The sequence below is a fragment of the Anas acuta genome, chromosome Z (genome assembly GCF_963932015.1).
Source record: "Anas acuta chromosome Z, bAnaAcu1.1, whole genome shotgun sequence".
NCBI classification, from domain to species: Eukaryota; Metazoa; Chordata; class Aves; order Anseriformes; family Anatidae; genus Anas; species Anas acuta.
Genome location: NC_089017.1, coordinates 4,589,264 through 4,610,505, shown reverse-complemented (window position 1 = coordinate 4,610,505; position 21,242 = coordinate 4,589,264). Strand labels below are relative to the sequence as shown.

Genomic DNA, 21,242 nt, shown 5'->3' with positions numbered 1-21,242 from the left:
AAGAACATCTAGCAAGCAGCTACCCCAAGGGAAAAGTGCCCCATGTTGTTGTTATCCCCAGAGCTCTAAAGAGCTCTCATCGCAGGCCACGACACTGCTTTGCTAGGTGCTGCATGAACACAGGGCAAAAAGGCTGTGTCCCAAAGAGTTTACAACTTCGGCAGGAGACAAAAGCCTGATGAAAATAGACACCATGTGGGTGAGTATGAGGAAAAAAAAGAGAGGGCAAAGATCCATTCTTAGACTAGCTTTGGGAATTAAAATACCTCTGCAGACTGGAGTTGGTTGTGAATATAAGAATACCCTGGGGCTGATAAAAAGAACAAAGAACTAAAGATTAAATTAGTGAGAAGTGTGGGCTGAGGACTGGATGTTTTCATGAATCTGCAGATTTCCCACTGGAGCACTGTGAGAACAAAACATAACTTCTTAGCTCAGTGAATCAAGCTTTAGTTGGAGCTCCTCTCAACCCAGAGCAGGACTCAGGTGGAAAAAAAAGATTCTGCCAGGAAAAGTCAGTCCCAGGGAATTGTGCATTAGGGGAAGGGGGAGAAGACCTTGCAAGCATCTGTTCAGTACTGCAATTCAGAGGCGACTGTGTTTTGTAAGACATTTGTATTTTATTTTGGGGGAACACAGTCATGGAAGGCTCGAGAAAGGATAAAACCCATAAAATAATTCATTTCCTCCTCATTAATTTGCACTGCTGCCGAACCACATGCTCTTGCCTATTGATGGGAGTAACTCTTCTCTAAGATCACAGCAAGAAGCAGGACAGCCTCCTGCAGCCTGTGGACTCCTACCTTCTGTTAGTGACTCTTCCTACAGCACACGGGTTAGAACAAGCCAGGTTCAGGGGGTACAGGCAGAAGTGATGTTAAGAAAGAGGTCATGTACTTTGTGTTTATCACTCTGATAAACACAGTGTGTCTAACAGAGTCTAACTCGGCAGGCGCATGCTGTGGGCAGGCACACGGGTGTGTTCAAGCAAAAAGGCAAACCACATGAGGATCTCTCTCTAAGCTCATGCGTTTCTGCAGCCTTTCTTTGAAGATGCCTCCCAGCATCTCCACCTGGCTCAGGTCTCCTCCGTGGACAGCTCCTGTAGCCTCTCGCCTTCATACAGGATCCTACTTGCGCAGAGCTCCCTGTAGTGCTGCTTTTATTTTGTACCCAGCCTCGCAGTCTGGAAAATGCATCTGTTCCTGGGGCTGTTTATCGCCAGAGCCATTCACATATTCCTCTGGGTAAACAGACTGTTGACAGCCTGGCCTTCCAGGAATACTGAACAATAATATGTTGTTTCTGACAAACAACTGTAAAGCACTTTGAAAGCGTTAGTGAATTAAGCCTCGCAGCTGCCTACTTCCCTTTAGCTGTTGTTATTAACCTCAAGTGACAAAGGAGGCCCAGAGCTGTTCAGTAATTTAGCTCTAGGTCACGTAGGAAGGGTGAGCTATGACTACAAACCTGGGAGCACTGAGGATCAGGCTGAGGGGCTGTGTCAGACTCACCCCAACCAGCTGACTCCTGACATTGCACTGACAGCTCTCCTCGACAGGCAGCGCATGAATCCGAAGTGGGAGAGCACAGCCACCCAGCTGCCGAATTCCTGCATCCTTCCTCAGCTTTACACCTTCATGATGACCCAAAACCAAGCCAAGATGACAGCCTGAGCACAAATGAATGTTACATGAAGCTCGTCCAAAGTGATGGTGCCTGCTTCTAACAGAGACAACCACCACAGCCAGTGCAGATCGACCATCCCTAGCTAAAATCTGACAAGTCTTCTAGCCAGCTTTTGAGTGGTGCTTACCAGATGTCCATCTAGAAGTAAGAATTAATTTATTCATTTTGTGCTCCCAGCTTTGGAGGTGTCAAAGAGTTATTAGTGTTTAAAGCAGCTTTACTTCTGGATAGTCCTGTCAAAATGATTAATGAAGCTCTCTTTCATTTATTCCATATTTGCACTATGGATTTGGAAAATATAAGTTCTCTGGAGTCTCTTTAATTTTATTCTAAATAAAACTCAGAGCTCACTCTCTTGTAAAGCTGCAATTCAAGCAGGCTTTTCATTCCTCCTTGCTGTGTATAAAACCACAGACTGAAGGGACAAGAAAAGAAGCACCTTACAGTGTGGGAACACAATTAAGCAGAGATGAATAACAAAAATGTCTCCAAAAGCCCTCCCCCAGTTGAGTTGCTATCAGAGCCTATCTGCAGACTCCTAGGTTGTCCCAGCTGTGAAATTTCCCTGAAGTTTAAAATACAAGAGGCTTAATTCAGTGAGTGTCACCTCTTGAGTGAAGAAAGCTGAGCACACTCAGTTACCAGGGCTCAGGAGATACGTGTAACTTGCCAGGTCACCTTAACTGGATGTGTTTAGCTGTAGGTGTGTACCACCCACTTCAGCATAAATCTTTTGGGCTTTTCTATGCAGGAGATAAAGGAGCTGAGTGCTGTGACAATGTTAGCCTGTGCCTGTTCAGGGAGCTCTGAGAGCTTTTGGGAGAAGGACTTGGGATGTGCTCACTGGAGGGATTTTGGGGTCTAAAGCTGCAAGAATGAATTTGGAGGAGTTTATGAAAGAATCTGATAATAAATGCCCTCTGCAAGCTTTGTCTGTGCTCCTTAGAAGTGGTTTCCACTCCTAAAGTGAACATGAGCCTTAAATGTATGTATAATGTTTGAGACAAAACCCTAACCATCACGGCAAGGTCTAAAATTTTCAGAACTGATAGTTTTTGAATGGCTTGGTATAAAAGGTTAAAAAAAAAAAAAAAAAAAGCATCCAAAGATGTAAAGAAATTTCTTTGCTTGCTGGGAAATAATGGGACAGCTGCTCCAAACTCCCGTTTAGGGCAATTCAATTATTTCAGAATTAAAAAAAAAAAAAGTAATCTTCAAATACCCAACAGAAAAAGCACACATTGAGATTCAGAGACATAAATCTAAGGGTCATTTAGGGACATTTCTATCAATGTATGTACTCCAAAAGGAAAAGCAATGAAAGGCAGAGAATGCCAATGAGTTTACAGAGATTGTCTTTGGTGCGAGCAGGCAATGTCTTGGCAGGGGGGAGCCCTCTGCCTGTTCGATTGCTTGCTGCCATCCATCCCAGTGTAAATGCAAGCTTCCTCCCTGCTCTCTGGCTGTAGTATTTTAGTATTTCAACTTGCTCATCCTTGCTCCAGCAGCTCTGGGGGACAGGGCAGCAGCTGCCAGGCTCCTAGGTAACATCCTGTATTACTCTTTGCAACTTTGGCCACACACTGCACCAGAGCAGGGAAGAAATTTGCACCTTCCCTCTCCCATTTTGAATTGCAATCTGTAGGGGAGCATTTTGGGGGTGGGAGTCTTGAAGCTGGGGAAGAAAGCAGATCATTCTGCCTTGTCCCCTGGTGACGCTCCCAGGATAAGGAAGGTTTCAGAGCAAGGACCAGTCTTGAATTCCAGCAGTTGCAAGGCAGAAAAATGATCTCAGGTATTCAGGCCCACAGTGTGCTGTAGGTGCAGATGAGATGAAGGGTGGGTCCTGAGCAAAGAGTTAGGCAGGTTCTGTTTACTTCAGAGTTTAATATGGAGCCCCCCAACCCAGCTGGGAGTTGGCAGCAATAAGCTGTGACTGCACCTGTGATCTTTTGTTTCCACTTCGTTTCGAACCTTGGTCACTATAAATAATAATAAAACCAATGCATGATTGACCTTTGGAGGAAATTGGTTATAATTTGGCCAGGAAAGGAATTTGCCACCTTCTGTTTACCTTAACTAAAGTCCACGACACAATCCGTCCATCCGAGGAGACAGAGAAGAAGTTCAAATTGTTGTCCATGTCATCCTTCTGCCACTTGACCTTGAAACGAGCAGACAGCCCCAGTTAGCACAGAGCACACAACATTAGCACAGCAGAGCCCCAGGCCCTCAGCAGGGTCCTCTCACATCCTTCCTAAAGAGTAGCTGGCTTCCACCCCAGAGGCCTGATGCTGGCTCACAGCATGTAAGAGCACACTCAGCACCACAAGCAGTTTCACGGGTGCCCCCAGCACTCCCGTCACTCACTTTACTGCAGGGATGTCTCAACAGGGTCTCCAAGACACATGAGTACATCACTGCCCCTGTGCAAACAAACACCTTCCCATGTGGTTTACTCCTCCAAGCGCAGTATCATAGGGCTACCCTTCAGCCAGCCCAGCTCAAATTAGCTTTCTGTCCCTATGTGTGGTGCAGATGAGCCCTTGCAGGCAATGTGTGACATGGGTCCTTGGGGGACTTCTGTTTCGGGGGGATCAAAACATCTCCATTAAAACTGAAATTCTCCCCACATCTTCAGAGCATCTGCCTGCCTGGTAAGGAGATTTGCCTTTTGACTGTGACAGCTCAGCAGGAGAGATTAGAACTCAGATAAATGGCTTACAGTTTAGAAGAGACATTTCAGTTAGACCAAAAGCATTAAGAACGCTCAATTTTCAGATCTGGGAATTCAATCAGACTGAAGAGAAAAGGATGAGTTGTCACTGGGCCTGTCAGCATACACTCCTGTGGGCATCTGTCAGCTCTGGATGGGGACAAGCACTTTGGCAGGTTCTGCTGAGGTTTTCAAAGGTGTATTTGTTCCTGTCCAGGCAGTGCAGCAGATACATTTCCCTAAATATCACCCATGATAAATGGGCATGATTATCCTAGAGCTTACCAAATACTGCATCTATGACCAGCTATTTATCTGGTACCTAGTCCAGCAAACAAGCTGCGTTCTGAATACTTCAATTACACAGATTGGGTATCCTGATGTTACTTCTTTGGGAAAAAGTGTTAATTCTGTTTTGTAAAATTGTTTATACTGTGAAGCTCTGTGGAGCATGAAAATTCAGCAAGAGACTCACCAAAGAGTAATTAATTCTCTAGTGAACAGGTCCCCTACCTAGAACACAATTTTCTGAGGAAGGAAAAATAAAACGAAAGGGAATGCATCTGAGAATACATCAAAATGACAGCTACATGGCCATAAGATGTGACTGAAGAGTCTTGTGTAGCATACACCCTTTGAACATCCTCACAGAGGAGAAATCGAAGTCTCCAAGTGGAACCACTTCTGCCAGCTTGCATTAAGGACTGGCATAATTCAATGTGGCCCAGAATAAACGGCTAGTGATCAAAGGACAGGTCCAATGGCACATATGGAGAAGAGTGATTTCCAAGGCTGGCAACCATGCACAAATGTATATCTGTTCCAGGAATATCTCCCTGGGATCATGAGCTAACTGCTGACCATGGTGGTCACCAGCAGCTGCTTCAGATGAAGGGGTTGGCATAGTGAGGAATTTTAATTCAGAGTGAGAAACATAGAGTTCAGGGGAACTGGTTAAAAACACATGCTCTACATGTCTCATCCTGAGCACAGAAAAAGGGACGTGCTTCAAATGTGAGCTTTTTAAAATGCCACTCTAAGCTAGTCTGACAATAAGATGGTTTTATTTGTATGTCCAACATAACTTCACTCCAACTCTGGTTCTGCCTCTTCCATATACTTGCCCAAATATTTGGGAAAAACAGTCACACTTCCCAGCAATGCACATGTTAGGATCTGAGCTGGTCCAGGCCCTCTCTGCAGGCAGAGTCCCCGCTTGCCCACTGTCACAGTACGTGTTCAGGTGCTCCTTAGTGAGCTCTCCTTGAGCTCTGCAGGGACAGCAGCAGCTGACTTCCCAGCTCTACTCTGGCTAAGCACAGTGCAGACACTTTGTACCTGAGCTGGAGCCAAGCAACAGCCTGTCACATCAATGGAAAACACGTGGATGAAGGCTCAGCAGCTGGAGTCCTTCCCTGATCACACTGTGCAGACACAGCTCCAGAGTCCTCACTTATACATTAACACAGCGTGCTGCAGGAACCTCATCGGGAGGTGTCCCACAACACAAGCACTCACACAACCTTAGTTTGTTTGTGTGTGTGTGTTTTTTTGTTTTGTTTTGTTTTGTTTGTGTGTGTTTTTTTTCTTTTCCCAAAACCAACTGCTTTAAGCATTCCCCAATTGGAGAGCTTTTCCCCAGGGTCTGCTCACCCTGAATACCCTCTCTTTGATCGATAGCTATTCAAGTTTTCCATTATCATTGTCACTACTACTACTCCTCATCTGTTATATAGACAGGTGGAGTCGGCAGCCCACAAAAGCAAGAAGGCTGACTCGCTTGGGGTACTTTTGCTTCCACTTTCAAAGCATTCAATAGCACCTGAGTTAGGAACATAATGTAGGCAGCTTGAACACAGTCCCTCAAGGGCATCAGGATCTGCCCTCAGATGATTGTCAGCAGCTCTCAGTGACATTAGCCCGAATTTCAGAAAACAGAAATTGGCACTTGATACTTCCAATTTGCTGTCAACACCTCTGACACCTTAATAGTGTTTGTGATCTTTTTTCTCCTGATCTCTGAATCCCATGAACGCTTATTAGAGTAATTAGCCTTCATGATACTGCAATCAAATAGGGCATCTGCTCAGAACCGGCCTTTTCTCTGCTCCCAGAGGCCCGTGAACGTGGCACAACCTCCTGTCATCAGCAGTATCCGTGCTGTGCAGGGTGGGACATTTGATGTGGGAAGCAGGCCACTGTGTGTGTAGTGGGAAGAAGTTAATTTTTCTCTGAAGCATGTAATAACGATCCCAGGACTGCAGCTGCATGAGACAATTTACAGCAAAAGTTCAATTATGATAGAGTAAAAGCAAAAAAACACATGAGAAAGAAAAGCATCTGTAAACAGTGGAGAGGAGACAAGTAAACAGAGTACTTTAAGTGAGTGATCTTGATGGGACCTATAATAAAATCAAGGATACACTTATTTTTTTCAGTGTGATCTTTAACCCAACTATACTCGCAGCACAAAATCATTTTGTGAGACTCGTTGCTATGCGGTACCTCTGAGAAGAGCCTAATAATTCTTAATTTTTACTTCTCAAAGCCTGCTTATTTATAAAGAAAATGAGACTATTCAAAATTATTACTTGTTCCTAGAAAAATAAAAGTAAAACCTTGCATGTCCACTGCCATGTAGAGCATGTTAGCAGGGCAATAATTCGTCAATTCTTAGCAAGAAAGTACTATAATCTTTGCCTATAGCAGCTGGCAGTGGCTCCTGGCCAACAGGAGATTAGACCATTTATCCAATCTGACTTGAAAATTCCTATGTTTCTGATGTCATTCCTAGAAAAGAAATAATGCTCAATCAGTTTTCATGGCATGGAGGCTGTTAGTCACTCGTGCTGAGAAAATACAATTGGCCAAAGCTGTTCTGACCACGAGGCTGACCCGCGCACTCTGCAGGCAGCCACGGGCAGGATCTGCGTGCCTGTATTGTTAGTAGACACCTGCGACTGCAAACACAGCCCCACCGGATGGCTCTTGGCTTGCCAAAGCTCAGCTGTGGGGTGCCACATGCGACACATGCACATTGACTGACGAGCAATTCCTTCCTTCCCCATTAACTGTGCTCCACGGAGACCTTTGCCAGCATTGGAGCAGCAAAACACTGCTGACTCCTGCCCTTAAGTGAAATAAAAGAGCTTTGGTCATTCAAAGATTAAAGAAAGAATACGGTCTGTCACAGGTAGGAAAGAAGAAAGACCAAGGCAGTATCAAATCCTCAGGTCACCCTTACAGGAACTGCCTGAGAAAGAACACTCAGATCACTCCAGCAAGCAAGTGACCCCCTGGGCTGCTGAAGAAAGTCTGGGCCAACGTGACCTGGAGACAAATTCCTTCCAGTGCCAACCTGGCAATCAGTACGGCCCTAATCAAAGCTGTCATGGCAAGGCAGGGGTTGGAGTGACCAAAAAGGGCATCTCTTCTGCTCTGAGGCAGGGTCAGACACATCCCTACCTGGTGACATTTCAGCTAGCCTGTTCTGCCAAGCCTCCAACAAGAGGCACCCAACACCTGCCCTGTAGACAAGTGTCAGTGCTTAACTGGCCTTATGCAGGAAACCTCCTTCACCACAAATCGAGTGATTACTCCTTGTCATCTCCCCAGTGGACACAGCAAGCAACTGTTTATTTCCCTTTTCAAAACAGTCTTCAAGAGGTCAAGATAAGGTTGCTGTGTCACTGCTCCCTTCCCTTTCTTCCCCAGCCAAACAAAACCAATTGCTTAAACTGTTCCTTCCATGTCCTGCTCTCTGAGCCTTCACCATTCCTGTGCTTCTCCTTCAGCCCTTCTCTGCAGCTGCAGACAGACTGTACAGGGCCTGGCTTGGGCAAAAACAGGAGTTACAACCTCCTCTACTTTATATTCCTGCTAATAAATCCAAATTACATGTTTTTGTGCAATAGCATTGCATAATGCACAAATGGCACTGATGACCATTGGCAGTGGGTGATCTGCCATAAAATCTCCTTCCAGCACCCTGCTGCCTAACCAGTCATCCCCTGGTTTGTATCTGTACATTTAATTTCCCCTTTCTAAATGTAGTATTTGCTCTCGTCTTTATTGAATTTCATCACATTGATTTTGGACCTTTCTTCCAATTTATCAAGATCATTTTGAACATAATCGTGTCCCGCAAAGTGTCTCGTCTTCCCAAGGGGCCTTCCTTATTCTGTAATCTGAGTTGTTAATGAAAGTATTGATCAAAAGAAGACCCGGGCTGACAGCTCAAGGGTCTCACTTGAAGCATCTTCTGCTTCTGACAGCAAGCCCTGGATAACTGCTCTTTGAGCACAGAGCCTGAGCCACCTGAGCAGTTTCTTTATGGTGATTTTATACAATTCATATTTCTCTACTACAGTTATAAGAAAGTCACTGTGTGAGCCTGGATCAAAAGCTTTAGTCAAGCCAAGATGGATAGAGGCGATAACCTTGACTGCCTCCCCTTTCTTCACAAGGCCCATTTCTCTGAAACAAAAGAAAAAAAAAAAAAAAAACAAAAGAAAAAAAAAAGAAATTATACGGGCTTGACAATTTATTCTGGACTAATCCATGTCGGCTTCTCTGAATCACCTTATTATCTAGACATTTACAAATGGTTTTGCCATTTGTTCCAATGTTTTTCCAGCGATCAAAATTGGTCAGTCTGGTCAGTAATTCCCTTGGTCCAATCCTATCATTTGTACCCAAATGTTTTTTCACTTCTTCCAATCCTTTTAGATCTTTCCTCCTTTTCATGGCCGTGCTTGTCCTGCAGGCTGGAGTGCTGCCAAAACATTGCTGTGCTCTCATACGCGGTTTGAGAGTCGCTGTGGCTGGATTAAGATGCCTCTAGCATTGATGAATCGTTCAGACACTATTTTCTGGTCTCTGCTACCCTGTTCATGCTTCTGTCCCTCCTGCATGCAAGGACAGCCCCTTTGAGGAAAGCACCCACAGAAACGTCTTTTCCCAGGCATTGGCTCCATGGCACCACTGAAAAGTGTGTTGGGATTGATGACAGCAGGCTTTACATTCTTCACTATTCCAGTCAATTCACGCCACGGGTATGTGAATGTGTCCCCATCCACAGGAAACAGCAGGGCGATGCTTCCCTTCATCCATGTCCCAGAGCACACCCCAAGCCTTGTATTCTGTCAGATCAGATGCTGCATAAAGGCTTGCACAAAAACACTAACCTCTGCTTAAAATCCAGCATGCATATAGCCACAAACCTCCCTAAAATGCCTGCTAATGGTCTGAAATTGCTCTGGCTAATTCTTTAAGTACTCCAGGGTACATTTAAGCTGATCCTGATGATGAGCACACACCTGTCTCATCTAAACATTATTTAATATGTTCTTTCCCTATTCTGAGCTATGCTTTCACCTCCTTTTTACATTAATCATATTAAGCAGTCAGTCTCATACGTTTATTGTAAAATTGAACAGGATAGCATCAAATATTTCATTCTTCTCCATACCATTCAATATTAGCTGAAAGCTTGTTTTAGCAATGAGCCTACATTCTTCATTCCTTTAACTTCTAATACACTCCACAAATATTTTCCCTTCATTTTCATGACCCTGGATAATCACAGCTCATTTTGCACCCTCCAGCTTCTTTAACTCTCTTTGTCTTCACGCTCTTCTCCAATACTCAGCTTTAGACACGTGTACTTGTTTCTGTTCTTCAGGAGCTCCTTTGTAACTCACTGCGAAGCTCTAGAGACAGCCAGTCTCACAGAGCTGCCATCCTGCCCAGCCCAGCAGGTCAGGGCATTCACCTACCTGGCACCCTAGATGAACGGAGTCCTAAGTCTCTCACAGGAGCCCAGCTGTGTGTTGCAGAAGCACAAGTGATTCCCAGCCCTTCCAGGCAGCCAGGTCACCGTCTGCAGAGAGCACCCTTGCTCTCTCACACACCCTGTTTTCTCCAAACCTTGAGCACACAGGGCTAAGTAGGGAGATTCAGACACTTCTTACACTCACTCTGACCAAAGACTTTTACTGAAGGCCTCCCACGGGCAAAGATCTGCTCCTTGAACAGACTTGCAGACATGGTGAAGTAATTGCTCCTCAGCTCTCTCTAGCTGTGCCTGCCCTGGCAGCAGAGCACAGGCACAAACCCTCTGTCAAAACCACATTTCCTCACTAAGCTCTCATGGCTGCATCCATCACACGGCAGCCCAGGTCAGCAGCTGACAGATGAACACAGTGTGGATGCTCAGAGAGGCAGACAGACCAAACTCCACCCAGCAGGACCCATCCAACGCTGGATGTGTTAGTCCAAACTGTGGCTACTTCTGGTCTGCATGGAGAATACTTCTTCCATTTTGTTGCTCTCCTGTTTTCAGGCTGCCACAGCATCATGCAGAGGGCTCATGCTGAAGTCTATGATAAATTCCTCTGTATGTCACATCTTCTGGAGCCAGGCTGATCTCTCCTGTGTTCTGGTGCACATATTCCCCTGGACTCCTCTATAGCAGTCTTCAATTTGAGCAACGAAGCAGTTCTCATTTCTTCCCTCTATCACCTCCAAATGTGTTTCTTGTTGGTTCCTGCCAGTGACTCTCAGCAGAGCAACATCCAAAAACATCAATTCATTACCAGCAGAGAAGGAATTTTTCACATTCTCCTCCTGTCAATGACAAATAGTCATTTTTTTTTGTTTATTTCCCTCCCTGTATCACTTGCCTCTGCTGTTTGCCCAAGGGATCTGCTATGGTGAAAATCTCCTAAGTCAGTCTGTTGATCCCAAGTCCACTGACTTCCTGTTTTGCTGGAGCAAAGAGTTTGTCCCTCTTTGCTGCTGAGACAAAGCAGTGCCTCTATAACAAAGTCCCCAAAATGCCCTCGATCAAGCACATTGCCAGCCATTCTTCATTTACTGCTTACCAGGCTCCCCAGCCTGGCCCCAGACATGGGCCTTGCTGAGGATCCTCAGGCAGCTCTCAGCAGTGAAGCCAAGGAAGAGCACATGCAAGGCACATGGCTGCTCTCCTGAAATCTGTCACAAGTGACCCTCCAGAAACAACTCATGTGATCACCTAGAAAGCACAAGATACTTCACTCACATAGAATTATAAAGGTTGGAAAAGGCCTCCAGGATCATCTGGTCCAGTTACCCCCCTTCCACCACTGTCACCCGCTAAATCCTGTCCCCAGGCACCGCGTCCAACCTTTCCTTGAACACCCCCAGGGACGGTGACTCCGCCACCTCCCTGGGCAACCCGTCCCAGTGCCTGACTGCTCTTTCTGATCAGAAATGTCTCCTCATTTCCAACCTTAACCTCCCTTGGCGCTGCTCAAGGCCATTCCCTCTGGTCCTATCACTAGTTATCTGTGAGCAGAGGCTGACCCCCAGCTCCCCACAGCTTCCTTTCAGGTTGCTGTAGAGAGCCATAAGCTCTGCCCTGAGCCTCCTCTTCTCCAGACAACAACCCCAGTTTCCTCAGCTGCTCCTCACAGGACTTGTGCTCCAAAGTACCTGCAAAGTAACTCCAATGTCAATCTTTATGCATCCCAAGAGATGGGCAGAGCAAGCCTCAGAGGAGCGGCGCAGTGTCTGGAGGCCTCAGTGCTGACATAGGAGCAGTGCAAGCTGTCCTGTGTGGAGGTGGGAAGGAGGAGACAGAAAGCTTCACCCCTTAGCATGGTTAGTTGGGATAAAAGCAAAGAGTGAGCTATATATAGATGAGTCATCCTAACTTGAGGCAGGAATGACAAGCTGTGATAACCTAGTGCAGACTGCTTATTCCAAGATTTAGGTCTACACTTGGGGAAGAAGTTCCTCCTCTGTACTTTGGCCATATGATACCACTATAGCAGGAGATTTGGCTGTTCCCTGGCTTCTTGTGGGCCTGGGCTTCCTACCAAAGGCAGACTCAGCAGGCAGGCAGGGAGGAGCCATGTAAGCTCCAGCTGGCCTCTCAATGAGGAGCACCACCACTATGGAGTGGCCAGCTTGTCCATCTTGGAGCCAGGATGGCAGGGTACAGCATAAAGGGCTCCTGTCTGTGGTGCTTGCTCAGCAAAAGAGAGCACTGGGTTGTGTCAGGGCCCTTTACCATTCTTACACTGGGAAGCAGACAGCATTTCTGCTGTGGTACATCTAGCAAGAACGGAAAAGCTGCGACAAAATAACAGTTCTCGTCAATATTACCAGGAAAGACCTTAGCCCTTGATTTTGTTGTCAGAAGCCCTGCTGTGAAAGCATAGTCCCTGTCCCTATCTACATCCCTAAGCTCTAGACATGGTGCTGGTAAAAGCAAAGCAGACGGAGGAATCCAGCCACAGCTAAAGAGGAGCAGCCAGCCCTGAGAGAAAGGATCAGGCCTGCCATATGAGGAGAGCTGAGCTGCCACTGTCAGACTCAAGAGTCTGCACACCCAGAAACCTCACGAAGAAAAGCAGCCCTCAGGAGTGGGGCAATACCTTCCTGTCACTGCCTGGGATGCCTGAATGGGGAAGAAGCTGGAGACTCTTCTGACGGGGATGTGACTTTTTGGGCCCGGAGCCTGTATCAGATATCCCATAAACATTCATCTGAGCCTCTGTTTTACTGTGTTTATCATTTAGAAGGAGAAAGGTGGCTGCCACCACAGCCCCCAGGTAAAGCAGAACTATTAAGGCCTTCCTTGTTTCAGTGCCATACAAAAAGATCATTTGTGACTAGATATTTAACAAAATTAACCTTAAGCAACATGGACGAGAATACTGAGATAAGACAGATATATCTGACTGAGCAAGGACACCCTAGAGTGCTTGAAGAGCAGCTGAAGCAATTTCTGAATCATTAGAAACTATCTATGGAAGCTAGGAGAGGTCCTGGAGGATAGGAACAGGGCAAAAACGTCCCCAGGAAATCCAAAACAAAACCTGTCTTCAAAGATAGGTTAAAGGACTGAGGACCAGTCAGCCTAACTCTGAACTTTGAGAGCTGGAACAAAGTATGAAGCCATCAATATGCATCTACAGGGTAAGAAGATAAGGAACAGTGAATATAGGCTTGTCAAGGAAAGATCTTGTCAAAACAAAATTGATTTCCTTCTTTGACAGGCTAATGGGTCTAAAGGATTAGAGGAAAGGAGCAGATGTGGTATACCTTTAATTGAGTAAGGTTTTTGGCATACTCCCTGTGATGTTTTCAGAAGCAAGCTAAGAAAATTAGGTCTGGATGTAATTACTATGAAGTGTATGAATGATTGAAAAAATGAATCTTCAGGAGTAATAATCATTGATTTCCTGAGCACTTGGGAGAACATCTGTAGATGATTCCCACAAGGGACTCTTAGGTCCAGTTCTATTCAATATTTTCATTAGAAGGTTGCATAAGGGATGGCAAAATACAGAGAATATTTGCAGATGACACAGGTCAGAGACAAAGGATTCTGTTAGGATCAGAATTCAAAGTTATCTTGACAAACTGGAGACAGTCTGAAAACAACAAGATGAAATTTGATAAAGAGAAGTACAGAGGAACATAGACAGGAAGAAGAAAGCATGTAAACAAGTAGAAATTAGGGAACTTCTAGTGGCAGTAGTGCAGAAAAAAAATCAGAGGGTGGTGCAGGATTCAGCAAAGTGATACTGCCAGGTCAGGGGGAATTATAGAAATCCTTTTCATGTACATTAAGAGGTGTGTTACATGTAAGACTTTCCAGGTAATGACTTCACTCTGTCAGTACTGGTAAAGACTTCTAGGCTACTTAATCTCAGTTTGAAGAAAGCACTTCAGGCTACTTAATCTCAGTTTGAAGAAAGCACTTCAGGAATGGTATCGTAATATCTATGACGCCATACTGGCTTGTGCCACTTCTCATTTTAGTGACTCAGGAACAGTTTCTCTGTTCCAGAAATGAAGGTTCAGTCTGACTTGTAATTCATTCTCAGCTTTCACGAGTTTACTGCGTATCAAATCCAACCGCACTGTGACTGCTTCATTCACTGCAATAGATGAGACTGCTTTGTATAGCAGACAAGTCTTCTGAGTTTGAGTAAAAGCTGATAGAGAGATATAAATAAAAATTACTTTGATTTACATACATATATATAAACACTTAAAAATAAATCCAATGACAAATGTTACTATCTTAGAATCTGGGTTTTCTTTTAAATGCAAATGTTTCCAGCTATGACAGCAAACTAGAGATAAGGGAGCTGCTAAGTAAAGGAGGGGTTTTAGTGTTATTCTGTCCTTTGTAGAAAAATATGTTGATGTTTTACTGTAAAATCATGTAATGACACAGAACGGATAAGCTCAGAGTGCTTAGGATGTAAACTAGCCCTCAGGATAGAAGCCATTAAAGAGATAAGGTCTGCAATGACTACCTCCTCCTAAAGGTGAGCCGGCAATATTTAAACACTCGGGTGTACTGAGTGCATTAGAGAGGAAATAGTTTAGATGGCCGATGAATGTCAAAATGTTCAAAGATCCTGATACCTTCCAGTCTAGTTTGGGCTCCTTTCATCTTTCTTATATCTTTAGTGAGCAATTCTGGCCTAAGGTACTCCCTGCCATTCCATCTGAAGCAGAAGTCAGGATCTAATCAGATATCTCCTGACTTTTGCTACTGTCTTTTTGTGTAACACAGCTTTCCTGTGCCAGTTAGGAGGGTCAGGGTGGCTTAAAGGCTTGGTAAGAGTAGATAGGTACTGAAATGAAGGCAGCTGCTTCACCCACAAAGAAGTCAGGCACCACCCACAGCAGCTAGCCTGGCAGGACCCCATCCTCACCGAGGAAGAACCCCTCAGTCTACTGCTCTGCAAACCCAAAGCGTCTCAAAGCATCCTGGAAGGGAAGGCACAGCACAGGAGTGCCTGGGTGCTCCCAGAGCAGCTCATATCCACAGGTTATCAGTCACCTGCACCACAGGAATGCTGGCTGATGGCTTTTTCATGGGTACAAGCAAACAACAGGTTTCTCCAGTGCAAGATTGTTCCTCTTGCTACAGGCAATAGCAGAAAGTTCTCATCTAATAAATTTATAAATGCCCCTTGTTATTCAGGTAGCATATGGCTACTCACAAGCTTTACTACAAGCCTTCCTGGTTGTTTTTTTCATCCAAAGTCCTTGAAAGCTTCCTGATAGCTGAAGGAAAACATTCAGATGTGTTTATCAGCACTGTAGACTCCTTGTAAAATAAACTCCCATGTCACATTTAACCCCCAAAACACTCCTCTTCAGAAAATCACTTCTCTCCCATAGCTAGATCAACTGCCTCCCACCTTGATAGCATCATCCTGGGACTCACAGCCCTAAGCTGTGACAGGAGTGAGGAATCAGACCCACTGCACCAGCACCTTCAAACACCACACAATAACTTGGAATGCAGAAAGAGGGCAGAGAAACCTCTCCTATCAAAACGAACATTCAGTGATAGAGGGAGGGACGCAGCACGAAGCTGAGCAGAGAGCATGGCCATGGGAGTAACGCTGATACAGGGCAAAGGCCCAGCCTGGGGCTTGTACATTGCTCATGCTTCAGAGACTCAGATTTATCTGGAGGAAGCAGAGCTCAGTTATAAATAGCACTGGATAAGGGCTGGCCCTACTTTCAGTTTGTTTTCCTCCTGCTGGGAGTCGGATGCTCTGCTTTGTACAGCATTTCACCAGGAATCTGCTTACTTATTCCTCTCACAGCACTTCCCTCTGTATTTATTAGGCTGGTATGTTAACAGCTGAGGAGCAAGGACCCAGCCATTAGACTCTCTCCTGTTTGTCCTGTCAACGGCGGTGCTCCCATGTCACACACAGCATGCAGCTGAATGATGGGTGCCAGAGGCCAGCAAAGCTCAGGGGTATTTAACCAATTGCAATTCACAGCTCCCGGTTTCAATTCTGACTGTGCTCATTGAGCAAGATTTCCAATTTACAGACAAAATAAGAAGTTCCCCGCTCCGTGCTCAGGGACAGCAGACACACAACAGGCAGGCTCGCATCCAAATCCCCAAGCTGTATGATGCTGCTAAATCGGAGACAGCATCTGTAATGTGCCTGACAGAAGGCTCCCGTCATCGCAGGGCCGAGCAGGCTCGCAGCAGGGACGGGGAGAGCTGGCCCCAGGACCTGCCAGGTGCTGAGCATCCCCGACCACTGAGCTCACCACGGCGGCAGGAGAAGGGTGGAAGCTGTGGCAGCCCCTGCTCCCTACTTCCCGCTACACAGCTGGGTGACTTCGCTTGCACCATCCTGCTCAGCTTGCGTTTAGCTCTGCCCTTATCGCTCCCTCATCACTGTTTCATCTTCCTCGGAGAAGCACGCTGCTGTTCACAGGCTGCATCATTGCCAGTAAGAGCCATCCACTCTGGCTGCTTGCTCCATCTATTTTGAGGATCCAGCAATCAGCAGTCACATTTTACAGGCCAGTGCAGAAACACATTTTTTCCACAAAGATCCAACACAGCTTCCTGGTTTCTGTTAAATATTTAGTTAACTTTTGTGACTGCTCTGAAGCAGCAGAGCAGGATTCAAAGATCTAAGCAATCAAACAAATGCATTACAACTTCTCTGCCCTTTGAAAGCGTGGGCTAACACATTCCAACATCCCAAGGTCTAAAGACTTACATTTTACAAGTGACTCTCAAATTTTATGAGTGAAGGTTTCTCAACGAACAAGCATCAGTACAACTAAAAGGCAAATAAAACTACATAGACTTTGCTTACAAACAACCTGGAAATCCATAGTAAGAAGGTTTGGATCTCAACTAAAAGGACTGGGAGAGAGAAGAACAATACCTAGAGAAGAATCTATTAAGCAAGCAGCAGTGAGAGCAGAAGGCAGAAAATAAGTTGAGCATCTGTATAAAGTACAGAGGGAAAAGCAGCATCAAAGTGGAAAAAAAACACCTTTTTAGATAAACGCTACATGATCTGCAAGGGAGGGTTTCAGTGCTTTTGCAAGAGAAATTCTAACCTGCAAGAATCCATACCCAAGGCACAGTTATAAAATAGCCAGTTACAGAAACTGAATATCCAAAAGGTACAGCCTGATACCATCTCAAAAAATACAATACTGAAGTTAAAAGAACAGTGATTTTGTCCATTATTGTCAAAGATACTGAGGAAGAAACATTTAGACACTTACCTTTTCTAACCTTAAAGTGGCTCAAAAAGCATTAAAATGTTTTCAACAAGGTACAAACACGAAGCAAAAGATTTTATCCAGCATTTCTGCCACAGTAGTGCCTTGCACTTTCCACCACCTCCACCATGCCTAAACGAGCCTAAAGCTTCAGGATAGGCTCGTGCAGCCCATCAGAGCTTTCCCTGAGAGCAGTGAAACTTGACTGTGTGGGAGACAGGGTATCCTCCACCTGGGTTTTGATTTTGCAGTGAGCTCCCAGCAACTGAGGACGACCAGAAAGCTGCTGTTCTTTACCCCGTTTTCTACAGCAAGCATCTGGCCCTTCCCAAGCACAGCCCTTCCTGCCCACACTTCCCTCCAGGAGAGGACAAGGGAGCAAACACAGGACAGGTGTTTGAGAGCCACGACGTGCCTCGTGGTGCTGCAGCAAGGAGCACAGTGGCAAATCCTCGACAGACCAGCACAGCTGATGCTGCAGCAGCCTGTCCCTGGACTCAGAGCTCACTGCTGGCAATAGGACTGCCCCATCAGGGAAGCGTCTGTCCAGTTGAGTTCTCTGGGCCACAAATACCCCCTGGCTGGCCCATGGATGCTCTTCCCACACCTCTGTTCTTCTGTGCTTGTACTGAAAGACTGAAGTGAAGTATAGACTCAAGTGAGGGTACAGTGTCCTGCTTTACTCTTGGGATGTAAGAGGTGAATAAGGCTTTTTGCCTTGCTTGCACTGGGCCAGGAATGCAAGACAGGGCCGGCAGCAGGAGAAAAGTAGGAGAAAGCCTGAGGTGGTGATGAAGGTCTTCTGTGCAGACATTGCAATGACCCACTACAAGATGCGACTGGCTTTATTACCCTAGAGGTTTGGTGCTGAACCATCCTTGTCTGCAGGTTTCTGCTGTATTATCCCTTCGGGCCACATTCTCCCACTTGCCAGCTCTCAAGACTGATTCTCCTCATCCCTGTCTCCTGTCCATCCATCTTGGTGTCAGGTTTCCACTGCTCTCCTTTCTTCTCCAAATTTCTCTTTCTCCTCTGAAGCTATTCCCTAACAGTATTCTTATGGAGTTGAATGAGGCTTTATCACTGAACTGTCCCCAGCAAACACCCATTTTGTGCTCCTTAGCAGTGAAGGCAGAAGGAAGGGAGTCAAGCCTGTTCTGAGACAGCTGATCTTTATTCTGACCTTGATAGCAACCTTCTGTCTTTTCTTTTTGTTTTGTTTTCGTTGCATCAAACTCTTTGTTTGCCTGAAGCCAAAGGAACAAAATATTATGCGAAGCAGTAACATCTACGAAGCAAAGCAAGCTGCAAAAGCTGTTTGTCTGACTGCAGATGACAGATTTAGGAGAGTGGCCATCATCAGAAATGAAACAGTGTGGTGGTTTGACAGGAAATTATGAACAAAATGCTTTTTTTTTTTTTTTTTCTCCTAGGTGCAGTGAACACAATCAGCTTCATAGAATCATAAAATCACAGAGTGGTTTGGGTTGGAAGGGACTTTAAAGACCATATAATTCCAGTCCCCTGCCATGGGCAGGGACACCTCCCACCAGCCCAGGCTGCCCCCAGCCCCATCCAGCCTGGCCTTGAGCACTGCCAGGGATGGGGCAGCCACAGCTCCTCTGGGCAGCCTGGGACAGGTCCTCACCAGCCTCTGAGTGAAGAATTTTTTTCCAGCAGCATGGAGTGGGGTGGAGAATAGCAGGTTGTGCTGACTTTAAAGGGTCTCTGAAACTGAACTCATTTACTTCCATCAGCAAACCAAGACCCCATCAGGTGAGTCTGGAGTGGCTTCATGAACTGCCAAGATTCACTGTAGAGCTATTTAAGGACTTAGATTTCAATACAGAAAGTAGAGCTGAAGAAGAGATCAAAAAATTGCAGGGCAAATTACTGTAAGAGAGTCTCAGGTGTATTTTATGTGGTTTACTTTTGAGATGGGACTTCCACATATTCAAATGGGAAACTAATACAGAAGCTGGCACTCCCTCTGGTTTCCTTTGGCAGTTTGCAGACTATTACCATGCTTCCTTGTCCTTTTGGTCTTAAGCATGAGCATCATATTTAACCTGAGTAGCATTTGGTGAAGAGTTAGCAAGCAGCAGCCAGCCCTTTCTCCCCCTGTGCATGAACAGAAGGCAGAAAATAATTCTTTCAGGATGCCATCTGAAGCTCCATGGTGTCAGCTCCCCGGCAGGCAAGATCAGGGTCAGTAAGTTAACAATGAACCAAGTTGTTTTTCTGACCAGTGATCTCTCCATAGCAGTTCCAAACTAAGCTGTGCACATGGGCAAGCTTGCCACAGCTGAGATTTCCTCTAAGCACAGCCAAAAGAAATATTCCTTTTGCAGATCTTAGGGTCAACACTCTGCACTGGGAATTCAGTTAGCAATTCTGATGGTGTGCAAGTGAAAAAAAAAAATCCAATCCCCTGCAGCAGTACTGTCACTGTACTAATCCCAGCAGCAAGCAGAAAGAAAGTCCTTGTTTTGTTGTGAAGTGGACTAGAAGCACACGGTGGAAACAAATCTGTTGAATAAGAAGTGTTTTAAGAGAGAGACTGAACAGAAGAAAAACTTTGACGCAGGCGACAGCTTATTACCAATCCCTGTTTCTGAACTTCTCCAGCTTCCCAATGCTTCAAATCTAAAATATTTCATACATTCCAGGGATAAAGAATAGGAAAAAAAAAGCACTGTTCTCAGCTATAAAGACTAATCATCATATTTATTTTTTAAAAGACAGGAGAAAAATAAAAACATAGCTCAAAGACTGACAAAAAGAGGGGGCCTCTATGCTGAGAGCCTCTCTCAAGAGATTGCTCTCGTGGGCTCCACATGCCCAAGTCTAGTCAAATTGTACCACTTGGGCCACCCTGGTTAACAGTCAGAGCCAAGCTCTGGGACTCAGACACTGCCTGAAGCAGACACTCTGTCCAGGGACTTGCTTTCTAGGAGCACTCAGTGGTAGAGATCATAGAACGAATCACAGAGTGGTTTGGGTTGGAAACGACCTTAAAGACCACCTAATTCCAGTCCCCTGCCATGGGCAGGGACACCTCCCACCAGCCCAGGCTGCCCCCAGCCCCATCCAGCCTGGCCTTGAGCACTGCCAGGGATGGGGCAGCCACAGATCCTCTGGGCAGCCTGGGACAGGGCCTCACCACCCTCTGAGTGAAGAAATTTTTTCCTAAAATGATGATGATCAGAGATGATGGGTGTGAAGCTTTTGCTTATCACTTAGAACATTATTTCAATTAAGGTGGGATTTAGCCTAACCTCACAAAGGCTTTTGCCCAGCAGAACACGGCAGGTTTAGCACAGTTTCCCAGGAGCTGACTCTTTTAAGCAGGTGTTTGCCAAGGCAGAGGTCTTAACTCACTGACCTGTGAGAATATTTCCAATTCTATGTTCCTGTAAGACCTAAGGCTTTGGTGGCTGTATTAGGCACACTGTGCTGCATGCATATACATTTGCATGTCCATGTGCTCATTTGTTCCTCTTTTCCTTTTTTGGAGTTCTGACTTTAGAATTTAATCCATTGGTAGTAAGGAGTGAGAAATGTCTAATTTAAAACAAACCAGAATTTTCCCTTATTTATACTGCAGTAGGGCTTAATCCATGAAAGACACTTGCCAAATCCATCAGAAGCCATTGCTATGCTGTTTAAAAATACAGGAACCAGTATTAGGCAGATGAACTCACTCTTAGGTGAAAGAATCAGAAATTTTATATTATTTTGTTCTTAATAATGGGATATGTTACAA

At 45.4% G+C, this 21,242-nt stretch overlaps 1 protein-coding gene across 3 annotated transcripts in view; it reads right to left on the bottom strand.

Moving 5' to 3' along the window:
* The window catches only part of DNAI1 (dynein axonemal intermediate chain 1), a 137,192-nt gene that overhangs the window by 49,749 nt on the left and 66,201 nt on the right, over nucleotides 1-21,242 (bottom strand). For all 3 annotated transcript variants that reach the window (XM_068667934.1, XM_068667936.1, XM_068667935.1), the window contains exon 14: nucleotides 3,764-3,853. In XM_068667934.1, coding sequence (XP_068524035.1) covers nucleotides 3,764-3,853 — 90 coding nt within the window. The remainder of the gene's footprint in view (nucleotides 1-3,763; nucleotides 3,854-21,242) is intronic.